At 56.5% G+C, this 22393-nt stretch overlaps 1 protein-coding gene across 1 annotated transcript; it reads left to right on the top strand.

Annotated features, from left to right (window-relative positions):
* E2F2 (E2F transcription factor 2) lies at window positions 1-22158 on the top strand. Its single transcript, XM_075552251.1, has 7 exons — window positions 1-673; window positions 6516-6621; window positions 8862-9081; window positions 9840-9998; window positions 11307-11421; window positions 14399-14591; window positions 18834-22158. The coding sequence occupies exons 1-7, from the start codon at window positions 422-424 to the stop codon at window positions 19082-19084; spliced, it is 1296 nt and encodes a 431-aa protein (XP_075408366.1). The 5' UTR covers window positions 1-421; the 3' UTR covers window positions 19085-22158.
* The last annotated feature ends 235 nt before the right edge of the window (window positions 22159-22393 follow it).

Genomic DNA, 22393 nt, shown 5'->3' with positions numbered 1-22393 from the left:
GGGACTAGAGGGCGAGCCGGGAGGGAGTCGGTGACATCGCTCCCCCTAACCCTATCCGAGCGCATCGCGTCTCCGCCGAACTGCGACCACCCCAAAGTCCCTTCCCCGGAACGGGCCGGCCCCCGGGCGCCTAGGCTTTGGGGGCTCAGGGCCGTCCCGGGTCGCGGCCGTCCTCGGGGCGGGGCAGCCCCTGCCAGCGCCGCCACCGCCCGGCGATCTCCAAGCGGCGATCTCCAAGCGCAGCTTGGCTCGGCCGCGGGCCAGGAGGGGAGGGTCCGTCCTTGCCCCGCAGGCGTCTATTGGCGGCCTCCCCCCGGCCTCCGCGCCATGCCCCGGGCTGTGTAAGCCGCGGCGGGCTCGGGAGCCCGCAGGTGCCCACGGGCGCAGTAGGCTCTAGTGGGGAGGGGGCGTTGCACTCGCCATGCTGCGTGGGCCCCGGGCCCTGGCTCCGGCCACTGGGCCGACCCCAAAGGGGCTGCCGGTGATGAGTCCTGGTGAGCTGTGGCCGCCAGGCCTTGGCAGCCCCCAGCTCTGCTCAGCCACCACCACCTACTATACTTCGCTGTACCAGCAGACGGTGCCCCCCGCCACGGCACCCGGCACCTGCCTCGACGCCACCCCCCATGGACCAGAGGGCCAAGCAGTGAGATGTGTGCCCACAGGCCGTCTGCCGGTAAATGCTGGGGACCCCCACCCACTTCATCCAATGAAGAAAGGAGGGAGGGGCTCTTCGGACCCAGATTTTGGGGAGGGGAAAGATTGACTTTCAAGGGTCCAGAACCACCCACCGCTCCCAGTATTCAAGGAGAAGACAGACCCCTTTATGTGGGGGCTATGGGTGACATAACCGCTTCCACTGGAGGAGTGGAATGAGCACTGGCATCAGGAGTTTGGTGAACCGGCTCACACCCCCTAGATCACTGTGTAACCTTGGGGAAGTCTACAGGGCCCACCCTGCTGCCATTCATTCATTCATTGTCTGGCCCAGAAATCAGAACTGGGCACCTGCTATTGTCCAGGCACAGGGCTTGGCCTGAAGACACTGGGGGTCCCAACTTTAAACAGGAAGAAAGGTCTCATGGGTCTTTTGTGTCCAGCCTGTCTTGGGCAGGTTCCAAATTGTCCATTCAGCCAACTCCTTCCCAAGGCTCTGCCCATGGTCCTAACCCCAGGCCCAGTCTGCCCTCCCAGACTGCCAGTAGCAGGTGCAAACCCCCCCGGGGGTGGGGTAGCCCCCTGGGGTTCCTGTTGAGATTGGCCATTCCCTCCTCCAGCCCCAGGCCTGTTGCTAGGGAGGCTTAAGCATGGTGGCACCAGGCTGCCTGCTGACCTGGGCATGGGCGTGTTTTGTGGGAGTGGAATTCCTGGAGCCCATGGGAATTGAAACAAGTACAGTGTGGGGGAGGGGTGGGAAAAGCCCTGGGGAGTGGGTGGCGGTTGGTTAGCCTGGTTTCTGGTCTTGACTGTGCTACTACCTTGTTTAGGTAAGTCCAGGCTCAGCCTGGGCCTCTGTCTCCTCGTCTTGAAAATGGGTGCCCTACCAATGCCACGCCCTGGCTTTAGAGGCAGGCTGAGGAGGGGAGCTGGGAGTGTTATAGGTCTGTGCAGCCTTGCGCAGGGTGAGTTAGTTCAGGTACAGGGAGAAGACCCCCCTCTTCCTCCAAAAGCTTTTGGTCACAGCTGTACCCGCCAGCAGGCAGAGCTCCCATCCTGCTATCGGAATCATGCTTTACCCGTACCGAGTCCCTTCCTGCACGCTATTTCCCCACCAAGGGAGGAGACGGGTAGGTGTTATTACCCCCATCCTACAGGTCAGGCAAAGGAGAACTGGGACTCTGGGACACCCTTGCTGTCAGCGTTGCATGGCTGAAAACCCTTCTGTACCCTGTGAGGTGGGTGGTGCTAGCAGCAACTTGTTATAGCAGGAAACAGGTTCAGGGAGAGCATGTGACCTGCCCAGGGCCACACAGGGGGACAGTGTAGAGTATGGACCAGGCCTGCGGTCTCTTGACCCACCAGGCAGGTGATTGGCAGTCTCTTCCCTAGACCACCCTTGCGGAAGCCTTAGGCTGTCCACCCTGGCTGGATCTCCCACTACCCCTCCTAGGGAAGGGGCTCAGTGGTGGGGGCCCTCTCTGGCCAGCTGCTTTCTGACACCCAAGTGGAGTTTCAGGAACAGCTGTGGTTTTGAACCGCTTCCCTCCCCGAGGAGCTCAGTGCATCTGTTGGCACCGTCCGTCCCACAGGCACTCGGCGACCTCAGCGAGCATGGCTCCGTCACCCAGCGCTGAGTCTGCCAGCCACTGCTTGGCACTCTTCACATTCCTTCTCTTCATCAAGGTGCTCGGGATAAGGCATCTTGCAGATGAAGAAGCGGAGCAGGGAAATGAAGTTGCTTGCCCAAGTCACAGACTAAGAAGGGGAGAGCCGCCTTGCACCAGACCACCCTAAAGGTGTGGCCACTGCAGCCTGAGCCCCCTCTGCCAGGCCCAGAACCCTGCTTCTTAGCCCTGTGGGCAGGCCTGGGCCCCCTGCTTACTCATTTGACAAGGGTGTGACTTGGGGCTGTGCCGAACCCAACCCTGGGTGTGGCTGCTGGCTTTGTGGCCAGACTGCAAAGTGCAGGGTGAGCAGGATTTGCCACTGCCCGGCAAATCGATTTCGACTCGTAGGGAGCCAAAGGGCTGAGTAGAACTGCCCCAACAGGATTTCCGAGGCTGTCATCTCTTGGGAAGCAGGCATTTCTCCTACGGAGTGGCTGGTGGGTCCGCGCCACCAACCTTGTTGTTAGCCGGCCAGTGCTTCACCACTGTACCTCCAGGGGAGAGTGCGCTGTTCAAAGAGTCATCTGGCAACAGCCACCGAGTTCAACGACTTAGTGGACAGTGAGACCCGGGTCCCCTTGCTGCCCATCTAGTGCGGAGGCCGGGGAGAAGCTCTGTTGCATGCCCACTCTGGAGGCTAGGCACGTGGCATGTTCAGTGTCATCCCTGTGGCACCCTGTCCCGACCGGGAGATCCTGCGTACCAGGGTTCTTTCCTTCCCATGTATCTGCCTATTGCAAACTTCCTCTGAGAACCAAGAAAGAAAACAGACCCTTTAACAAACCATCCTATCAGGCAGGTCAGATGAGGAGATGCAGGTTCAGAGAGGCCAGGCAGCAGGTCCCAGGCTGCCCAGCTATGCAGTGGCAGCAGGCTTCTGGAGGGGACGAGGCTCCTGACCCCTTATACTTGCCTGTCTCTACCATCTCACTCCGACTTTTGGGGAGACCTGGCTCCCCTTCCCGTGTGACCTTGGGCAAGTCGCTTCCTTTCTTCCAGCCTGTTTCCTCACCTTGCTGTGGCATGTTTGAGGAAGAACCTGTAGTCTTCTCGCTGGGGCTTGGCAAGGTGGGGTTGAATCCTCCCCAGGCCTTTCAGACACAGCCACAGGGGGCTGCCTTAGAGGGTCCAGGTCAGACCTTGAGGCCTTTGGGTGTGACCCAGGCCTCATGCTCCTAGTGGTGTCCCTTTCTCTTTTTAACTCACCCTGAACCTTCTCTGAGTGCCCCGGAACATCGGAGCTTCGGAGATAGCAGCTCCCTTGTATGCCCACAAAGGGCGAAGGGCGAAGGGCTTCTCTGCATGGACCCTTCAGTGTGCAGTGGCAAATTAACCCCATTTTACAGATGGGGCTCAAGAGGCCAGCCGACTTACCCAGCCCACCCAAGTAAGAAAGTTGTTATTGTTAGGGGTCACTGAGTTGGTTCCAACTCATAGTGACCCTGCGATCACGGAACAAAACACTACCTGGTCCCTTGCTACCCTCATAATTAGGTTTGAGCCCATTGTTGCCGCCACGGGGTCAGTCTGTCTCCTGGAGGGCCTTTTTTGCTGACCCTCTCCCAAGCATGATGTCCTCTCCCAGGGACAGGCCTCTCCTCATCACATGTGCAAAGTACATGCGACAAAGTCTTGCCGTCCTTGCTTCTAAGGAGCATTCTGGCTGTACTTCTTCCAGGACAGATTTGCTTGTTCTTCTGGATGGCCACCTTAGTCTCAAAGTGACATTCCTGATCTTGAACACTTTCAGGAGGTCTGGTGCACAGATCTGCCCTACGTAATGCGTCACTCGATTTCTTGATACTGCTTCTGTGAGCATTGATTGTGATTTCATCCAAGCAAGAGGAAAGGGAATGTGGCTCGGTCTCACTCCCAAGCCTGTCTGCAAACAACCTCCCCTTGGCCCTCCCCAGGATCTGAGCTTGTCCTCTGCCCATGGGCCGACTTCTAGGCAGTGCCCACAGGGGTCAGAGAGGTGTCCTTGGGTGTGTGTGTGTGTGTGTGGGCGGGGGACCTTGTATTGCAGAGAGGTACAGGATAAGGGGGAGACAGAGCCTTAAAAGGGAGAGAGCTTGTGTGCAAATGTACATGAAAGAAGTGATGGGGACAGGTGCTCACAGCCAGGCCTTGATTGAAATTCCAGAAAATTCTGGGAAGTATGTGTGGAAAGGAGCTGGGGGCAGTCTGGCAAGTGGCTTTGGAACTAAACAGACCTGGGTCCAACACCCTGGCTTTGCTTTCTTTCTGTGTGACCTTGGCTTTGTGGCTTAAGCGCTCTAAATCTCCACTTCTCATTTGCCAAGAGAGATGACCAATTCTGGTGCTACAGAACTGCTGTGAGTACGTGTGGGCCTTAAAGGCCCTCTTCCCACACCTTCTACCCCGTCCCCAGCTCAGGAGGGCTAGGGGGATGGGCTGTCCGGCCTCTGCTCCCTGTCCTTGGTGCTTCTTCTGAGGGACGGGACCAAGGAGCCCAAGATGGACAATCTTAGTCAGGACATCTGTGGAGTTCTTTGAGCCTCGGTTACATCAGCTCTAAAATGGGAGCGGTGTGGTGATGTGGGAAACGTGATGGGTGCTGGGGTTTGGTGTGGAGCACATAGAACATCCTGGTGAAGGATTGGGCAATAAGTCACCCTCTCTGGAACCTGGGATCCCAGCACCTGGGAGGGTAGTGGTGGTAGTGGGGATAGGTGAGGTAGAGTCTGCCCCACTCAGTGGGCCTAGGTATAAGAGGATGAAACCCTGCCTGTCATGTGTGAGCCCATGGTGGCAGCCGTGGCCAGTCCATCTCATTGAGGGGCTGCCCGTGGGAGAGCAGATCAGGACTCTTCAGGATATGACAGGGAAGTATTTCAATCATGGCTTGGTCTGGGAGGAATCTTATGCCCAGGCTCCTTAGGCCAAAGAGTGGAGTTCTTCCATTTAACCCAGGGAGACTTCCTGGAAGAGGCAGGCCTGGGGGCAAGAGAGGAACTGCCACTGCCCTAGCCACCTGTCAGCCCAGCTGTGCACAACAGCAGTTAGAAGTTTCAGCCTGGCCTAGCATGACCCCACTCCCCAAGGTTAAAGCAAGCTCTGTATCTTCACTGAGGGAGGAGCCTAGGTGTGCCTGGGTGACTGGGGAGGGGCCCAGGAAGTGGGCTCAGGGTTCCCCACAAGGGTGGGTCAGGAAGAAGCCGAGATTGGGTCCTAGGGAAGGGTGCTGAATTCCCTGAGCGCTCACTGGGCACTGAGCGCACCCCCCACCCCATCCTCACAACCACCTGGAGGTGGGTCTTCCCCGCCCCATTTTGCAGAGGAGGAAATGGAGGCTTCTAGATGTTGAGCATTTGCCCAAGTCACACCTAGGTTCCTGAAGGAGCCGGGAGGTTCAAGGCCAGGGCTCTGACCTATGCCCCAGTGCCCTATCCCTGGCCCTGCCCAGCCCTCACCGGGAGAGGCCGCTTCCAGGCCAGTGCAGCTTCAGGGCCTAACTGGGGCCGGGTGGCAGTGGGTGGAGAGCAGCAGATGGGTCTGTGGTTTGATTTCCCCAGCAGGTGTTTCCCAAGCTTGGCAGGAGGGGGCGGGGGGCTCAGCTGCTGGTCCTTAAGACAGGAGAAGGCGTCATTGTCTGGCCCTCAAGGCAAAGAAAGAATGGCTGAGGGAGTCTATTCAGGAGACGGCTGGAGCCCCGACGCGGGGGAGATGTATACACTGCTTCCCTATGTGGGCACCTCCCTGGGGCCTGGCACAGAGCCAGGAAGTCCCCTGGGCATCCACCCAGGCCCCACCCTGATAAGAGCCAGCTGTGGGGCTGTGATGGGCACCCAGCCTGGCGGGGCCAGCTGCTTCTGCAGGGGGCCTCTCCCTAGCCTGATGTGGTTTAGGCCCCACCCACTCCTTCCTCTCCACCCTCCCCCTGGATGGGCCCAGAGGGGCCTGTGAGGAGGCAGCCTGAGGAAGCCCGAGGCTTTGGCCGCATTGGCTTTGGGTGGGTCTGGAGCGCCTCAGTTCCTGAGGAAGGAGTGGGGATGGCTCTCAGAAAACAGCATTTCCTCCCCCTGAAAGGCCACTTCTTGGGTCATGGGTACTTCCAGGGGCTGGTGGCCCATGGAGGCACAGGCGGTGGCTGCTGGTGGCCCTGAGTAGGCTAATGGAGGACAGAGGATGAGTCTCACCCTCTACCGCCCTCTCTCCTCTCTCCCCAAGGCCAAGAGGAAGCTGGATCTGGAGGGGATCGGGCGGCCTGCAGTCCCTGAATTCCGGACCCCTAAGGGGAAGTGCATCCGAGTGGACGGCCTCCGCAGCCCCAAAAGTAAGCAGTGCCGATGGGGGCAGGCTCAGGAGGCCAGGGCTGGGGTGGGGCGGGGTGGGGCCAGGGCAGCAGCCCTGCCCAAACCATCAGAAGTCATAAGTGTATCACACTTTCCGGTTTGCAAAACAGCTTCCTGTGCATTCTCTCACTTGATCTGGCCAGGGAGTCCGATATTCCCCTTTTTGCTGATGAGGCAACTTGAGGCTCAGAGAGCTTCAGTGACATGCCCAAGGTCACCAAGCTATCGCACAGAATCAGGACTAGAACCCGGACATGTAAGTCTCGCCTATTTCTCCCACGCCATCCCATCACTCTGCTAATCTAGTTGTAAAGAGCCACATTTTCTCTAGGGGATTGCATTTGTAACAGGGGCCCTGGTGGGGCCGTGCTGCAGCGCTCAGCTGCCAAGCCCAAAGTTGGCGGTTGGAATCCACCAGCTTCTCCCTGGGAGAAAAGACCTGGAAGCCCCTTGGAGCAGCGCTAGCCTGTGCCATCGGGTGCTTGTAGTTGGAACTGACAAGCACACAACACTCACTACCCAAAGTCTGACCTTTTCCAAAAAAGAGTATCGAGCGTCAAGGGGAACAGGACCTTACCCGGGGTCTTTGTCCCACGTGTAGACAGTTAAATAAGTGAGACTTGGATTACGCCAGCCACCTCAGAGGTTTCTAAGATCCCGAGGCTGCTGGGAAGGTGGCTTGCTCAGTTGGAGGGAATTCCTGCCTCTTGCTATTTGTCAGTGTTCTGGTCAGAGTAGGAGGCGATGGGCAGTTGTGTTCTGGAGGAAGGCTAGTTGTTTTTTTTTTTTGGGGGGGCGTCACAGACTGATGGTAGGGGGTTAGGTGGGTTGTAGGAGGGTTGGGGATTTGGGGGGTGTCAAAGGCAGGTGTGTACCAATTTGGTTAGTCACCTCTTTGCCATGAACTTTTGTTGCCTCCTGTAAAATGAGGCAGAAATGAGAAACAAGTTTCCGCCCTCCCCAGTTGAGTGTAGTCTGTTCAGAGGTGGTTCTGGTGGCTCTGCAGGCTTAGCGTTGGACTGCTGACTTCAAGATCAGCAGTTCAAACCCACCAGCTGCTCCGGGGGAGAGCATGGGAAGACGGACACCCTGGAAACCCCTAGCGGGGGTTGCTGTGACCCGGCATCCACTCGATGGCGGTGGATGTGGGGGTTTTGGCTCAGAGGTGTGTCCTGAGGATCCTAAGCCTCACTGGGGTTTGTGAAAAAGGTTCACTGATCAATTGCTGGTGTCTGTCATGAGCGTAAAATGTGACCAAGCAGCCAGTGTGCCGAATCTTTTCCATCTATGTGACAAAGCGTTCTAAAGGGCCCCTCCCAGAGGAATCTGAAACTCTCTCACACCGCTCGGTTTCACAACTAGCTGATCCACTCACTGGCTGTATGACCTGCAAGTCACTTGGTTGCAAAAGTCCCATGTGGTCTAAGACATGATAGCTGAGATGCGGTCTTGTGACATTGGCCTCACTGAGAAAGGAGCCTTTTCATGAACCTGACTCATTAGATGCTAGAGGTCTAATTCCTCTCCGTTAATCAGGTGGGGTGGGGGAGCAAGTGCGTGTCTATAAACACATTCTTGAAGCCAGGCTTGTCATTCCTTCCCCCCAATTCCAAGTTCCTGACATATAACTTGCAGGATAGAGCAGACTGCCTGGATTTTAGCCAGTTCCTAGGTGAGTGAGCTGAGCAAGCTCTTCTATCGCTCTCTGCCTCCGTGTTCTCGTCTATTAAGTGAGGAGGTCTAACTTTTAGGATTAAGCTAAAGATGTAATATGTTTATACACAGAAACTCTTAGAAGAGTGCCCGGCACATGGTAAGCATCTTTTTGAGTTGTCTGGATATTTGTTTTTTCCCCCCAGTTTGTGTTGTTACTTGGAGTTCACCCTATGAGAGCAGCCCCCTCCCAACCCCAACACACACACACACACACACGTTGTGGCAGCCCTAAACTGTGGTGGAAAGAGTTTCGAACTGGGAGTCCGGACCCTTGGCTTCCAGACCTGACTGGCACCTGGCTGTGGCCCCTTCAGCAAGTCACTCTCCTGCTCTAGGCATTAGACTTCCTGTCCCCACAGTGTGGTGAAGGTCCCTACCCGCCCTGGGCTCACTCGACTGCACACTGGATGCTCGCGGGAAGTGAGGGTGCTTATTCAGTCCAGGCTGATGGAGGAGCCTTCCACCCCCCGCAGGCCTTGTGACTGAGCCTCTGTCCCCTCCTCAGCTCCCAAGTCCCCCGGGGAGAAGACTCGGTATGACACCTCACTGGGACTGCTCACCAAGAAGTTCATTTACCTCCTGAGCGAGTCGGAGGACGGCGTCCTGGACCTGAACTGGGCCGCCGAGGTGCTGGACGTGCAGAAACGACGCATCTATGATATCACCAACGTGCTGGAGGGCATCCAACTCATCCGCAAGAAGGCCAAGAACAACATCCAGTGGGTGTGAGTGCCGGGCCTGGGCACCTGCGGGTGCCTGGCTGGGGCAGGGCCAGGGCCTTGTCCAGTAGGGGTGGGTCTCAGGGCGAGGCTGAGACGCTTGGTCCAGAGGACCTGAATGCTGGGGGCGGAGCCAGTGCAGGTGGGGAGGAGTCCCTGGAGGAGCAAGTCTACTGGGTGAGAGGGAGGCCACCCCAGAAGGTTCCCTGGGTGGCGTAAAGGGTCAAGGTGATGGCACATCGTTCATCTGGCTTGGGGATCCCAAGATTCTCCTCCAGCTCAGCCAGTGCCCTGGGGACTGAGCGGAGAATCACCCAGAGCCCCTTTCCTGTCATGAAAGAGGCTATCCCAGACTCCTCTCCCCACTTCTAGGAAGTAGAGGGGAGCAGTCCTGTAGCTTGACCTGCATGGACTCCCAAGGACCCAGGCGAGAGGCTTGAGACTGAAGTCACGTTCGCTCACTGCCCTCTGAATGAGGCTGGAGTGGGGACATGGACACAGAGCCTCCAGAAATGGAGTTCTGTTCCTGTTTTCTCCTCCCAAACCAGACCCCTTCTCAAAGTTCCATCCCTGGCAATGCCCAGGGGGCTAGGCCGGACTCCAGAGCTCTGCACCCCTGGGGCATTCCACAGGAGATCACATAGGTGGCCCTGTCCTGGAGCCGGCTCCCAGACTCGCTGTGCGGCTCTGGTCTGCCGCAACCCTGGGGCTGGGGCCCCGGTGTGGACTGAAATTGACATTGGTGGGGGCTGTTGTGTTCCCAGAGGCAGGGGGCTGCTTGAAGACCCCACGCGGCCTAGGAAGCAGCAGGAGCTGGGGCAGGAGCTGAAGGAGCTGATGAGCATGGAGCAGGCCTTGGACCAGCTCATCCAGAGCTGTTCTCTGAGCTTTAAGCACTTGACGGAAGACAAGACCAACAAGAGATATCCACTTTGGCTGGAGGGGGTGGTGGGGTGTGGGGGTGAGGGGGACAGGCAGAGGGTGGATTTGCTGGCCAAGTACATGCTTATTACGATCCAGAGGTGAATCAGCTCCCTGCCAGGTCTAATTCACCCTCAGAAAAACTCACTCACAGTCCAGGCTGACTCCAGCGCCTCTACAGGACAGGGCAGGGCTGCCGGTCGCAGTGTCAAAAGCCCCTTCTTTCTCCCAGGGCACATCTATTTCGTCCTTCCTCGGTTTGTCCTCCCACAGCTCGTAAAAAATGGTGTCGCTCATCCTGCAGCTATTCGGTTGACCCGTACGAAATTGGTGCCATGGCGACCATTTTCCTTCCCCAACACGAACAGTCTGCTGTTTGAGATGGTTTGACAGTGCCCTCCTCGGATTCGACTCTGGCTCACTGATAAGACCTACTGCGAATATTTTGATTGATTTCAGGGTTTAATAGCCACTCGGCAGCAGATATCTTTTTAGAGAGAGCATTTCCACCCCCACCCCCCACTTTTGAGTTTCCCTGTGGATTGCAATGATGGGATCAAAGGGCACGATGGATACAAAAGTTCTTGGTACATGTACCCCCAAGGGTTTTGGAGATTGGGTCCTATTTTGTAGGGAATGGTGAGAAACGAGGGATGGTAAGAAACCGAAAGAAACCAAATGGGTTTTCCTACCTGCGAGTGACCTTGAGAGGAAGTCTGCCGGCAAAAGGGTGATCCAAGGCAGCACTCGCTGCTTGTTTGTTTAAGGCGACATTTTTAACACACTAAGTCCCCACTGGCTTCCAGGAGGGAGCCGAGGTGGCTTTCTGAAACAAAAGAAGAGGTGGGGTTTTTAACCACTTCTAAGTGCGACATAGAGAAGTGAGGTGGCCCTTCTGTCTTGGAGCGTCCCTGGAAACAATGTGGGTCACCAGCAGCTCTACTGGGCCACCGAGACAATTTGGCCATGATTCCCACTCTTGTCCTGTGTGCACAAACGGGCACCGTCTGATCCGGAAATACGGCCTCAATATGGACCACCAGTGTTGCCGTCAGAACTCGAAGGATCTTGGCTTCATCAAGCCGGACTAAGTGATCTTTGCATGGCTTATCCAAGATAGCTCTACCCAGCAGAGGAAACAATGCCAAGTATTTGTACATAAAATACAAAGAAATTCAAGTCTGGAAAAACAATAAAAAGAAGGTGTTGCCAAGGCTTCTGAGAGGTGGGTGGGCTAAGGTGGTACCTGCCAGGCAGTGGGGTTGGAGAGTTGAGCCGATGCCCACTTTCCTTGACTCCCCTGCCCCTACACTGGCCTACGTGACTTACCAGGACCTCCGGGCTGTCGGCAACTTCAAGGAGCAGACGGTGATCGCGGTCAAGGCTCCTCCACAGACGAGGCTGGAAGTGCCCGACAAGAATGAGGTGAGAGGGCAAGTTTTTGAGGGGGAGCCAGGCTGGAGGGTGCTGGGTAACTTGGTAGGCTCTATCCCCGGCGTTGCCCACTGTGCCTGTGGCAATATTGGTGCGGGAAAGGGTAACAGGCCCCAAGTCCTGGTCGGGGAAACTCTTGGTTCCTGGTCTCTTCCTGGCATTCACCAGCCCCTGCACTGCTGCACACGCGGCCTCCACGCTGAACCGTCAGTCCCTGTGATGTCCAACCGAATCGCTCCATGGGGTTTGGGGGCTGAGGTCTTCCAGAAGCAGGTTGCCAGGAGGTGCCTGTGTGTGGGGGTGGGGTTCAAACCGTCAACCTTTTGACTAAGAGTCAAACACTATCTGTGTCATGTATGGAACCCTTTCTTAGGTGAAAGACCAGTGTCCTCTTTTTTTTCTTCTCAAAACTGATTTGAGTGAAAGTTTATTGAGCAAATTGGTTTCTCACTCAATAATTCAGACACGTTTTGTTCCATGACCTTGACTGCAAGCCTCACAATGTCACCACTCTTTCCACTTCCTCCCTGGACTCTCCATTTCCATTCATCCTTCTTTCCTGCCCCTGCTGCCTCCTGGACTTCATCCTGGGCAAATGCTGGCTACAGTATCCGGGTACCTCCTTGGTTGCTCACCTTTTAGATCTGTCTATTGTTCGACTGAAAGAAGCCAAGACAGTGAGCTGGGTCCATCTCTGAAGGATAACTGCAGGCCGTCCACCAGTCGTTGTCTGGACTGAATGCATAATTTTGAGTTTGCGCCCATGTTTTTTTCTCCCACTCTATCCAGGGCCTTTGACTGTGACCCCTTTCAGAGAAGTCAGCTGGGATAGCCGGGCACCATCCAGTTCTTCTGGTCTCAGGGTCACGGAGGCTGGGGTTTGTGTGGTCCATTCATCCTTTGGACTATGGTTTCCTTGCAAAAGACCGAACTTCACAAAACTCCGTGTGACCCCTTTCTGTGCTCCGTTCCCAGTGAACATCACCTGCCTCTGCTTTCACCTCGGCCCCTGTTCGTTCTCCTTGCTTCGGCCACAATGACCTGCCTGCTGCTGTTTTCCCATTCTAAACTTACCTCTGTAGGAGGAGGGCAGGGGTGGCACAGAGCTAGTATCTCACCCTCCATGCAGGAGACCAGGTTACATTTCCAGCCAATGCACCCCTACACAGCACCCACTTGTCTCTCGGTGAGGTGATGCTCAACAGGCTTCGGCGGAGCTTTCAGACTAAGACAGACTGGAAAGATAGGCACTTCTGTAAAGCAGCCAGTGGAAAGCCTGGGTCACAAGTCTGATCTCATTGCTGTGAGTTGGAGGCGACTCACACGACAGCTCACAGTCACAGCACGCTGCTCTCTGGCCCGAGACCCACGCTCATGCTGTTCCTGCAGCTGGAGTGTGCTGCCCTCCCTCTGCCCTGGTCACTGCTGCTCGTCCCCCAAGCTTCATCTTGAAAGTCGTTTCCTCAAAGAAGTCTTCTCTGACCACCCCCAGACTTCGTGACAATCTGTGTTTGTAGCCTCCGCGTGCTGTGATTGGGTTGTTAACTGCAAGGTCAGCAGTTCAAAACTACCAACCACTCCTGGGGAGAAAGTTGAGGCTTTCTGCTCCTGCAAAGATTTACGGCCGTGGAATCCCAAAGGGGCAGGTCTCCTCTGTCCTGCAGGGTCGCTGTGAGTTGAAATCGACTCGAGGGCGATGAGTTTAGGGGGCTGTGCTATGATACAACCGAGTGGTGACTTGGTGACATTCTAATGCATAAGCTCGGTAAGGAAATGTTCTGTCTGTGGTGAACCCCAAGCCCAGGGCCTGGCACACAGAAGGGCCCAGGAAATGGCTCCGTGGAGGAATTAGAGCTGCAGGGATGAGTAAGGACTCCAGCTTGCTGGGGAGAAGAGACCCCACAAGTCGCAGTGCTATCCTTTAAAGGTGAAAGAGGTGTGGCGGGAACAGAGAGGAGAGAGGAAGCAGCTCAGGTGGTGACAGTTAAACTGGGTCGGAAGGACAGAAGGGGTCTTTGCTGGGTGAAGTAGAGGCATGCAGAGGTGCTGCATGAGCAGAGGCATGGAAGCCTGAGTGTGTGTGTGTGTGTGTGTGTGTGTGTGTACTCACGTGCTCAGCAAGAGGCAGGGATGAGAAGCCAGGTATTCATCTTCTTGGTTATAAATAACCACAGAATGCCAAGTTTCACTGACGTAAGCTAAAAAAACAAACACAAAGCTCACTGCTATCGAGTTGATTCTGACAGCAGCCCTGAAGGACAGTGTGGAAGGGGCACCTCTGAGGGCTTCCAAAACTGTAATTCTTTATGGGAATAGGAAGCCTTGTCTTTCTTCCTCAGAGCTGCCGGTGGTTTCGAATGGCGGATCTTGTGATTAGTAGCAACAAAACCAAACCCCACTTAAGCACTGTGCCACCAGGGCTCCCTCTGCACGGGGAGGGAAAGGGGAACCAAATGACAAGTCCAGGGAGATGATTTGGAGGTTTCCGGCAAGGCTGGATCCAGGGGCCCAGACTGTGATTCTGATGCCCGCCTCCCACTCCGTCTCTCACTCTGCTTCCCTGTGTGCCAACTGTGTGCCCAGGCGCTACCAGCTCTGCTCGGAAGGTAGCTTCCATTTCCACAAGTCCAGCAGAAGTCCTTGGTCTGACCTGGGTCATGTGCCACTCCCAACCATTCATTGTAGCTGACTGCTCCCAGCCTGCCCCACCAGCTCGCCCTTCGGGGGTGAGGAAGGATGCTGGACCTACTTGAATACATGACCCGAGAGTAGGAGAGAACAGTTTCCTAAAGGAAAACCAAGTCTCTCTTCCTAAAAGGAGGAAACAGCAGGTGCCCGTCATAGGCAGAGGGAGCAGGCTGGAGAAGCCAGCCCAGGGGGTGCACTTGCTCACAAGGACCCCGGGTGCCCAGTAGGTCTGCCATGCACACTGACCCACAGAGTTTTGACCTGCCTCCTCTTCCTGCAGGAGAACCTGCAGATCTACCTGAAGAGCACTCAAGGGCCCATAGAAGTCTACCTGTGCCCGGAGGAGGTGCAGGAGCCAGACAGCCCCGCCAAGGAGCCGCTCTCTTCCACCTCCACCCTTGACCCCAGCCCTGACTTGGCCGAGCCCGGCAGCTGTGCCAGCCCCGGAATCGTGGAAACCGAACCCGCCTCAGGTAGGGCCTTCTGTCCTGAGGGACACGAGGTGGAGATAGTAGCCCACCTGACTGCATATCACCATGGTGCCCCGGCCCCTTTGTACTGCCCTTGATACTGTCCACATTCCCTGTTGCTGCTCCAGGGTCAGGAGGCCTAGTTTTGAATCCCAGCTCTTCTAGTTACTAGCTGTGTGACCTTGGGCAAGTTACGTAAGCTGTCTGTGTCAACCCCATCGTGTGTAAAAGACGTAGTATCAACAGTGCTAGTGCGTACCTGCTTCGTAGACGAGGTGCTAGTGAGCGTCCAGTATCGGTTGCTATAAGTTAAATGCTTGCAACGCTACCTAGCAAACACCATTCACTATTACTATCCACGGAGTCCCTGGGTTATGCAAATGGTTCACACACTTGTTACTAACCAGAAGGTTGAAGGTTTGAGGCCGCCCCGAGGTGCATCGGAAGAAAGGCCTGGCGGTCTACTTCCCCAAAACGCCAGCCATTGACAACCCTGTGCAGTGGAGTTCTCCTCGGCGATGCGTGGGGCTGCCAGGAGCTGGGCCAGCTCTGTAGTGACTGGCTTCGTGATCCGTGTGCCTGCCACCACTAGCATTGCTGCTACTGTGACCATGGCCAGTGACCAAGCCGCTGGCACCCAGTGAGCCCACAGCGAATAGAAACTGGGAGTTTGGGGAGTTTGTGGGGGATGTTTGGAAGGGAAAAGGCTAAAACCTTTCTTGGGGAGAATAAGGTTTTTAAATCCCAACTCTGTACTGGTGCACCCCATTATCCCGTCATTCCTCACAGCAACTCTTATTTTCATGAGAGGAGCTGTCACGGTCAAGGGCAAGTTTATACAGCAGTTGAGTTTCCCAGTCCACGATTTCTACGCAGATTGCTCAGGGCCGTGGTTTGTCATTCACAGCGTGTGAACACTTTCCTATTTCCTCACAGCCCTCTTGAGGCCGGTTTTGTTCGTTCCAGTTTAGAGATAGAGAAACTGAGGCAGGGGGTGCTGTGATTTGCCCAGGGTGCTCCAGCCATGAGGCGCCCTTGGTCTTCACACTCCCGGTCCAGCGCTGTCTCCAGGAAGCTCGGGCAACTCAAAGACTGGGCTCCCAGCCGGCACCCAACCAGCTGGCTCCGCCAGGAGGGGGTGTGGAACTATCACCAGGGAGCAGGGAGGTAGGAGAGGCCCCGGAGGGCCTCCCGATGGGAGACAGGCGCCCAGCGGAGTTTTTGTCTTTCTCATGTTATAGTGAGCTTGACTGGCCCCTTTAAGGCCACAGTAGGCCCAATTCCCCGAGGTAAAACCCAAGAGTTTCAGCAAAAGCTGAGCTGGCACTGGCCGGATTCCGTGTCTCTAACTCAGGGGCCAACAAACTTGCTGAAGGGCTTATTTTTGTAGGCTCACTGGCTAAGAATGGTTTTCACACTTTAAGAGTTTTTTGTTTTGCTTTGCTTTTTTTTCCCCCATGACTGTGACAGAGTGCATAAATGGTCCATAAAGCCTAAAATACTTTGTGGCCGTTTGCAGCATGTGCTGACTTCTGATAGAACGCAGCTCTTCATTTTTCCTGAGGAAAGTAGGCCCAGAGAGGGCAAGTGGCCTCCCTCAGGTCGCACAGCACGGTGGCGGCAGAGCTAGGAGCCCAGCCTCAGGCTCAGCTCTAGTGATTTCTCCTGTCTGTGGACCTCACGGGTTCCTCTGGGCACTGGCCATCTGCTCCTCTGGGCACCACCCAGGCGCCTATCTCCCGCCCCAGGCCTGGCCCCGCCCGGTTCTCCCTGCCTGCCTGCTTGGCTGTCAGCACATACACAGTTAGAACCCCTTCCCTCAGGCGTGCCAGGCCATGGTGGAGACAGGGCTCTTCCTGCCCTTTTACAGCTCGAGCCCGAGACCAAGTGAGGGGCAGAGGCTTCGCTGGGCCTCTGAGCAGCTAGTGATGGGACCAGCCCAGAAGCCAATTTTCACATCCGTGCCAGCTATTGGGGTATGGCTGCCCTCAACCCTTGCCACTTGACCTCATCATGTCCAGTGAGGAGAAGGGGAGGAAGTTTCCCGAAAGGGTCACACAGACAGACAGACACCCATGCTCCATGTTCTGACCTGAAGCATGATCATGGCCGTGCAGGCACAAAGAGGAGGCCAGGGGAGCTGGTCCCGCCCCTGTCTCTGGCATCAGAGGGTGTCCGTTTCCCGCATCTGTATCAGAAGGAGTTTCGTCTAGACTCCTTTCTAACACCCCTCTGGGCTCTGATGGTCTGAGGTAAGCCTCAGTGTAGCCGACAGGGCTCAGGCTTTTAAATCGCGAGCCTGCCCCTCACGTCTTACTGGCTGTGTGGCTTGTGGGCAGGTCACCTGAACCTTCCTGAGTTTCTGTTATGTTGTCTCCAGGACAGGGCACACTTAGGATTCCATTGTGGTTTTGGGGTGGGCTCAGGAGGTAATATGATTTGAATGTGATTTTGGAAAAAGCTAGTGTGTACTGAGCACCTACCATATGCCAGGCCTCATGCTGGGTGTTAGAGATACGCAGCCCAACACAATTTAACCCCACCCCCACCCCACCCCTGCACGAGACGTTCGGGGTGTGCTGAAGGGACAGCTGGCACCGATCAGTTCTATTTGGATAACACGATAAACAGCAGCACAGAGGGCAAGGTCCAGCGTGTAGTCCAGGCTCTCAGCTGTGTTATCTCAGCAGCTCAGAGAGACGGATCTTTATGCTCTCTAAGGGAGGCTCTGGGTCCCACAGCAAGGGAGAGGTGGCGCTGGGGCCCCCACCCACGTCCTCGCTACAGAACCTGGTCGCTTTCACTCCCGTAAGCTTCTGCAATGCACCCAACAGGCAAATGTCATTTTGTTTGTTTTCCGTGCAGATACATTGAATTGGCTTCATTTGGCCTCAGTCTCCTCATCTGTAAATCGGGTAGCAGCATGGCCTCTCTTAGGGCTGCTTAAGTGTCTGGGGAGATCTTAACTCAGAGCAGGCTGTTCCATTGACAGGTGTGTTTTACAGAATCGCAAGATTTCAGTGGTGAAGGTCCCCGCATCTCACTCATTTGGAAAGAAACGTGGGTGTCTAGTTCATGCCCTTAAGGAACAAGGATTATGTCTTTTGTTTGTAAGAGTCACAGACAGATGACAGGCCAAATTCCAGAGCAGATACTCCCTGCCATTGAGTCCAGGCTGACTCATGGTGCCCATAGGACAGGGTGGAACTGCCCCCGTGGGTTTCTGAGACCGTGACTGTTGACCGGCATCGACTGCCTCCTCATCCTTCTCCTAAGGAGCAACCAGTTGTTTCGAACTGCTGACCTTGAAGTTAGCAGAGGAGACTATTCTTATGAACACTCAACATAGTGAGTCCAGCCTGGGATTTCTGCAGAGTGTTCATTTAGCATGGAAACCTCTTAATAACCCTTCGTGGCCGAGAGAGTTATCCTCCCCATCATAAAGGTGAGGAGAGAGGGGCTCAGGGAAAGTCAGTTGCCCGTGGTGACGATGAGTCAGAGGTTGCTTGAGCAGTCTGGCACCGCAGAGCAGTATTTTCACATCCACGCTTGGGTCGGGCTGAAGGAATGACTCAAAAGGTGGGATTCCAAGTACCAGGATATATTTGGCGGGGGTGGGGGGTTTCTGGCGCCCTCTTCCAGGCCCCTGTGTAGGAGGAAATCGCCTCACCGCTCCGTGAGACTGGGCTGGAGTTCCGAAGACTAGCTGGCGCCCGTGGGACTAGCTGTGGGTGGAAGGCGGGAGAGGTAGGAAGTAGACAGGGGCAGGATCACACAGACTTCCTCAAGTCCTTCCGGAACTTGGATGTTGCTCTAAGTCAATGGGAAGCTAGGACTTCTTTTTTTTTTTTTCAAAGTTAGAGTATAGATTAGAAGAGGCAGGCATCTAAGGAAGGTGATCAGTCCAGGTAAAGGGCTCCTGCAGTGGACCAGGTGAGCGAGGCGGACATTTGGACCAGGAGCCGAAGGGAACTGAGCTGGAGAGCTCATCTGGCCACGGCCGCTGGAGGGGATGTGGGGGAAATGGTGGCCTTTTAGGCCTTTCCACTTGGGCAGCTGAGTGACCGGTAGTCTACTGAACCGTGAGGAGGTGTCGCTGCAGGGCAGGCCATGGAGGAAGAAAGGGCGCTGCTATCAGAGAGTGGGGGTCGGTGGACCTTGTCCTCTGGGGCCCCTGGCACAGAGCCCCACCTAGAGGGAGTTGGGCATCCGAGCCAGATGTGACCCTGGGCTGTTTGTCTCCAGTGCCTCCTCAGCAGGTCCTGCAGTCGCCCCTGGTCCCCCTGGAAGCCACGGACAGCATGTTGGATCTGCCACACCCACTCCTGCAGCAGACCGAAGACCAGTTCCTGTCCCCAACGCTGGCGTGCAGCTCCCCGCTGATCAGCTTCTCCCCGTCCCTGGATCAGGAGGACTACCTGTGGGGCCTGGACAACAGCGAGGGCATCAGCGACCTCTTCGACTCTTACGACCTCGGGGACCTGCTGATTAACTGAGTCACCCTGCCTGTCCCCTGCCCTGCCCCTGTCTCTACCTCCTCACGGACAGACTGACAGACCTTCTGCCCACACAGGGACATTGGACACGGGGTGCTGCCCTGAGGGCACGGGGGAGTGGGGGAGAGGTCATTGCTCCTTTCCCACGCCCTATCAGCAGAAGCTGCCTGGGGGGCTTTGGAGGAGACAGCGAGGGGTGTACCAGGGGTCGGTCTGGTCCCGGCAGGCTCCTCTCGTGACCTCAGTCAGACCTCTCACAGAAGGGCCACAGGCAAGGAGACCGGGTCGGGAAAAGGTCCTCTCGTTCCTTTTGAGGGGTCGTTAGGACCCTCCGTTTATTGAGAAGCACTTAATGCCTTTGTATTTATTTTGGGTTGCGTTCTGTTGTGTCTCCCCTGAGTTTTAGCAGGGAGCTCGTTCTAGTTCTAGCAAGACTTCTCCTCAGACAGGGCCAGCACTGCCCATAGTCCAAGGACTGACACCCCGTCCACCCCCCAGGCTGCCCCCAGCTTTCCCGTCCATAGCGGGGAGCTAGGTGTCTGAGGGGCATCCGGGTGTCCGGACTCCAGTGCACTTAAGACCTTGAACTTCTAGTAAGTGGTGGCCGCAGGTCTGTGGACCTCCTGCTCTTCACCTGATGTCTCCAGTTGGGGTGCTAGCCTTGGACTCTAGGTCTCCTCTCTCCCAGGAGTGGGTCCCGTGAGCCAGCCAAGGAGGCAGCAGGAGGAGTCGTGGACTGAGGGAGCAGCCAGTTTTTGAGACCCTTTCCCATGGAATTCCTTCCTTTCCCCGGAGGATATAAAAAGGACCCCCTCCTCCGGGCTCTAAAGCAGCCTGCACTCAGGACGGGACAGAGGGCACGGACAGCTCTTTCTGAGGTGACTGAACCTACACAGCGAGGGAGGCAGCCACCCTGGCCGTGGTGGGCAGCTCGCCTCAGAGTTGGGGCCTGGCCCTGGCAGGGTCTGGGGGGGTGGAGGCAGCGCCACCAGGGAGAAGGGAGAGGATAGGGCCAGGTGTGCTAGTGACAGGTACTCTGCCCCAAAACATTCCATCGGGTGATTTCTGGTCTTGTCCCCACATCCCTCCCTGGACGATGTCTTTCTTGCCACATTTTTTGAACAGGGGTATGTGGGGGGGGGGGGTGATTCTGTACTGACTGCCACCCACGTAGCTTTCACCCAGACCCCTCAGGTAGGTGGCCAGGGCCTGATGGTGGCATGCTGGTGCCTCCGTTTCTGCCACAAGGATACTGAGGGGGTGACAGAGGAGTCTGCACCGCGGACCAGGCTGCCTTGCAGCTAAAGGGGAGGTGGCCTCCTCTTCCCAACGCAGTCTAGAGGCCTGGTGAGTGGTGGGTTTCATCCCGTCTCAGAGGCCTCACTCACCCCATCCAAACCTGGGAGGGTGGGGAGGCCGAGCCAAGGCCATAGCCAGGCCTTCTGTCGAGAGGTGTCCAGGAGTGGGGTCTGGAAGGCCTACCAGCACCTCCCCTCAGGGAGCAGGGTTTCCTCAGGGCCTCAGCTAGGGAGCACTTTGTTAAGACGTTGTAGCATTAAGTTGGTTTAAAATGTGAAGTGGGCCTTCTTGCTGGCCGCTCCAAAACTGCCTGAGTGGCAGGAAGCTAGGGAGCAGGAGCTGGTCAGCGACCAGGGCCCCCGGTGCCTGGGCACAGCCGTGCCTTTTGCCATTTGCTCCACTTCCCGAGCTCCCCAAGCCCGCTCCCAGCCCAGGAGCGATCGACAAGCCTCAGACACTCCGCCCTTGACTTGGGTGCTTTAAAGAAACCCTTTCCGTCTCCCCTCAGACACTCCGCCCTTGACTTGGGTGCTTTAAAGAAACCCTTTCCGTCTCCCCTCTACAAACGCTCACAGGGTTCTCGGCAGAAGCCCAGTGGGAGCCCCAGCCTGCCCCGGGCCAAGGGACCACCTGGGCACCTGTCTCAGGGTGGGGGCAGGGCGCTCAGGACAGTGGAACGGGTCACACTGCCTTCTGAGGTTGCCTCCGGGCAGCCATGTGGCCGGTTCCCTGAAGACAGATGCTTGACTCGCTGGCCTTGGGCTCTGTCTGAAGCTGCGCTACCCAAACTTGAATTAGACAACAGGGAGAAAGGGCCGGCAGGGCCCAACGGCAGAAGCCTCGTGCTGAGGGCTGAATGAGAGCTCCCTCTCCAGGTGCCCAGCCTTGGGGCTGGCTGCGCCTGAGTCCACAGCCTGCACCCCGAGCAGCTGCCCCAGCTCCGCCCTGGGGCCCCTTTCTGCCTCCTGCCCGGCAAAGGAGCTGGACCACCCAGGCAAAGCCTGGGGCTGGGCAGGAGAAGCAAGCTCGTGCCTCTTTCTTGCCAGGGACACTTGAAAGTCCTAGTCCCCAGAGTGCTTGAGGAAAGCCGTTTGTGCAGTATTTCCTTCAGGGCCAGGTAAGCTTTAAAACTGGGACCGAAGACAAGCCTGGTTCTTCCCAAGATGCCGAATTCTAAGCCGCTGGGTCACCGGGCACACCCAGACCCGGGCCCTCCAGGGACGGCGGTGGCATTCAGTTTCCTAGTAGTGTTGGAGCTTTAAAGACGAGCCCTTTCCCTCTAGCTACGTGGGAATGACCCACGGGCAGGGGCTCTGTCCCTTCTCCAGGGGGATGCGGCTGCCGGGAGAGGAGGGAGCGGGGACGCTCATGCAACTGCATTCGGGTGTTTGGTCGTTGTGTCCCCCCAGTGCTCAGTCTCGAGTTCTGCGAAGCCGGTAGTGTTGAGTGCGAGCGTGGGTGTTCCTAGCGTCTGGTGTTGCGTGGCTTAGCATGTGTGAAGTGAATGCGCTTTCTCTGGTTCTTGTCATTCTGCCCGGAGGCCCCCACCTGCTCCCGGGACCCTGTTCTCCCACGAGGGCCCTCTGCTCGACCGTGGCCGCAAGCCCACCAGCCTGCTGGCGCCTGCGGGAGACGAGGGAGCTTTTGAGTACAGAGAACAGCACGCTTGGGTTGGCGGGTGGGGCCTGCGGGACTGGGACCAGTGCTGGGACCTGTACAGGCTCGTGCCCCCACTCTGGTTTCACCCTGGGTCCTGTTGTGATGGGCACCCTTGGGCTTTAACGACCAGGCATTAAATGACAACTCTGGCCTCTGTGTCTTTGTTGTGCTCTCTGAACTTGTTACCAACTGTGGGTCTGCTCCCCCCAAACAGCCTCCCTTCCCGACCCTGACTTATCACCACGCTTCCATTTCTCACCAATCCAGATGCTGAAAAGTGACGTCAGGGTTTCACGTGTGAATGCATACTCAGTGTGTTAGTCCGGGTAGACTAGAGACACAAATTCATAG

Source organism: Tenrec ecaudatus, chromosome 1 (genome assembly GCF_050624435.1).
Source record: "Tenrec ecaudatus isolate mTenEca1 chromosome 1, mTenEca1.hap1, whole genome shotgun sequence".
NCBI classification, from domain to species: domain Eukaryota; kingdom Metazoa; phylum Chordata; class Mammalia; order Afrosoricida; family Tenrecidae; genus Tenrec; species Tenrec ecaudatus.
The sequence above is the reverse complement of the archived record's forward strand: the minus strand, read 5'-3'. Positions and strand labels throughout refer to the sequence as shown.

Excerpts from the sequence above, each read along its gene's own strand:
- E2F2 (XM_075552251.1), top strand. The coding sequence starts at position 422 with ATGCTGCGTGGGCCCCGGGCCCTGGCTCCGGCCACTGGGCCGACCCCA. Across the intron at positions 674-6,515 it reads TGCCCACAGGCCGTCTGCCG|GCCAAGAGGAAGCTGGATCT; the intron begins GTAAATGCTGGG and ends TCTCTCCCCAAG. Across the intron at positions 9,082-9,839 it reads AAGAACAACATCCAGTGGGT|AGGCAGGGGGCTGCTTGAAG; the intron begins GTGAGTGCCGGG and ends TTGTGTTCCCAG.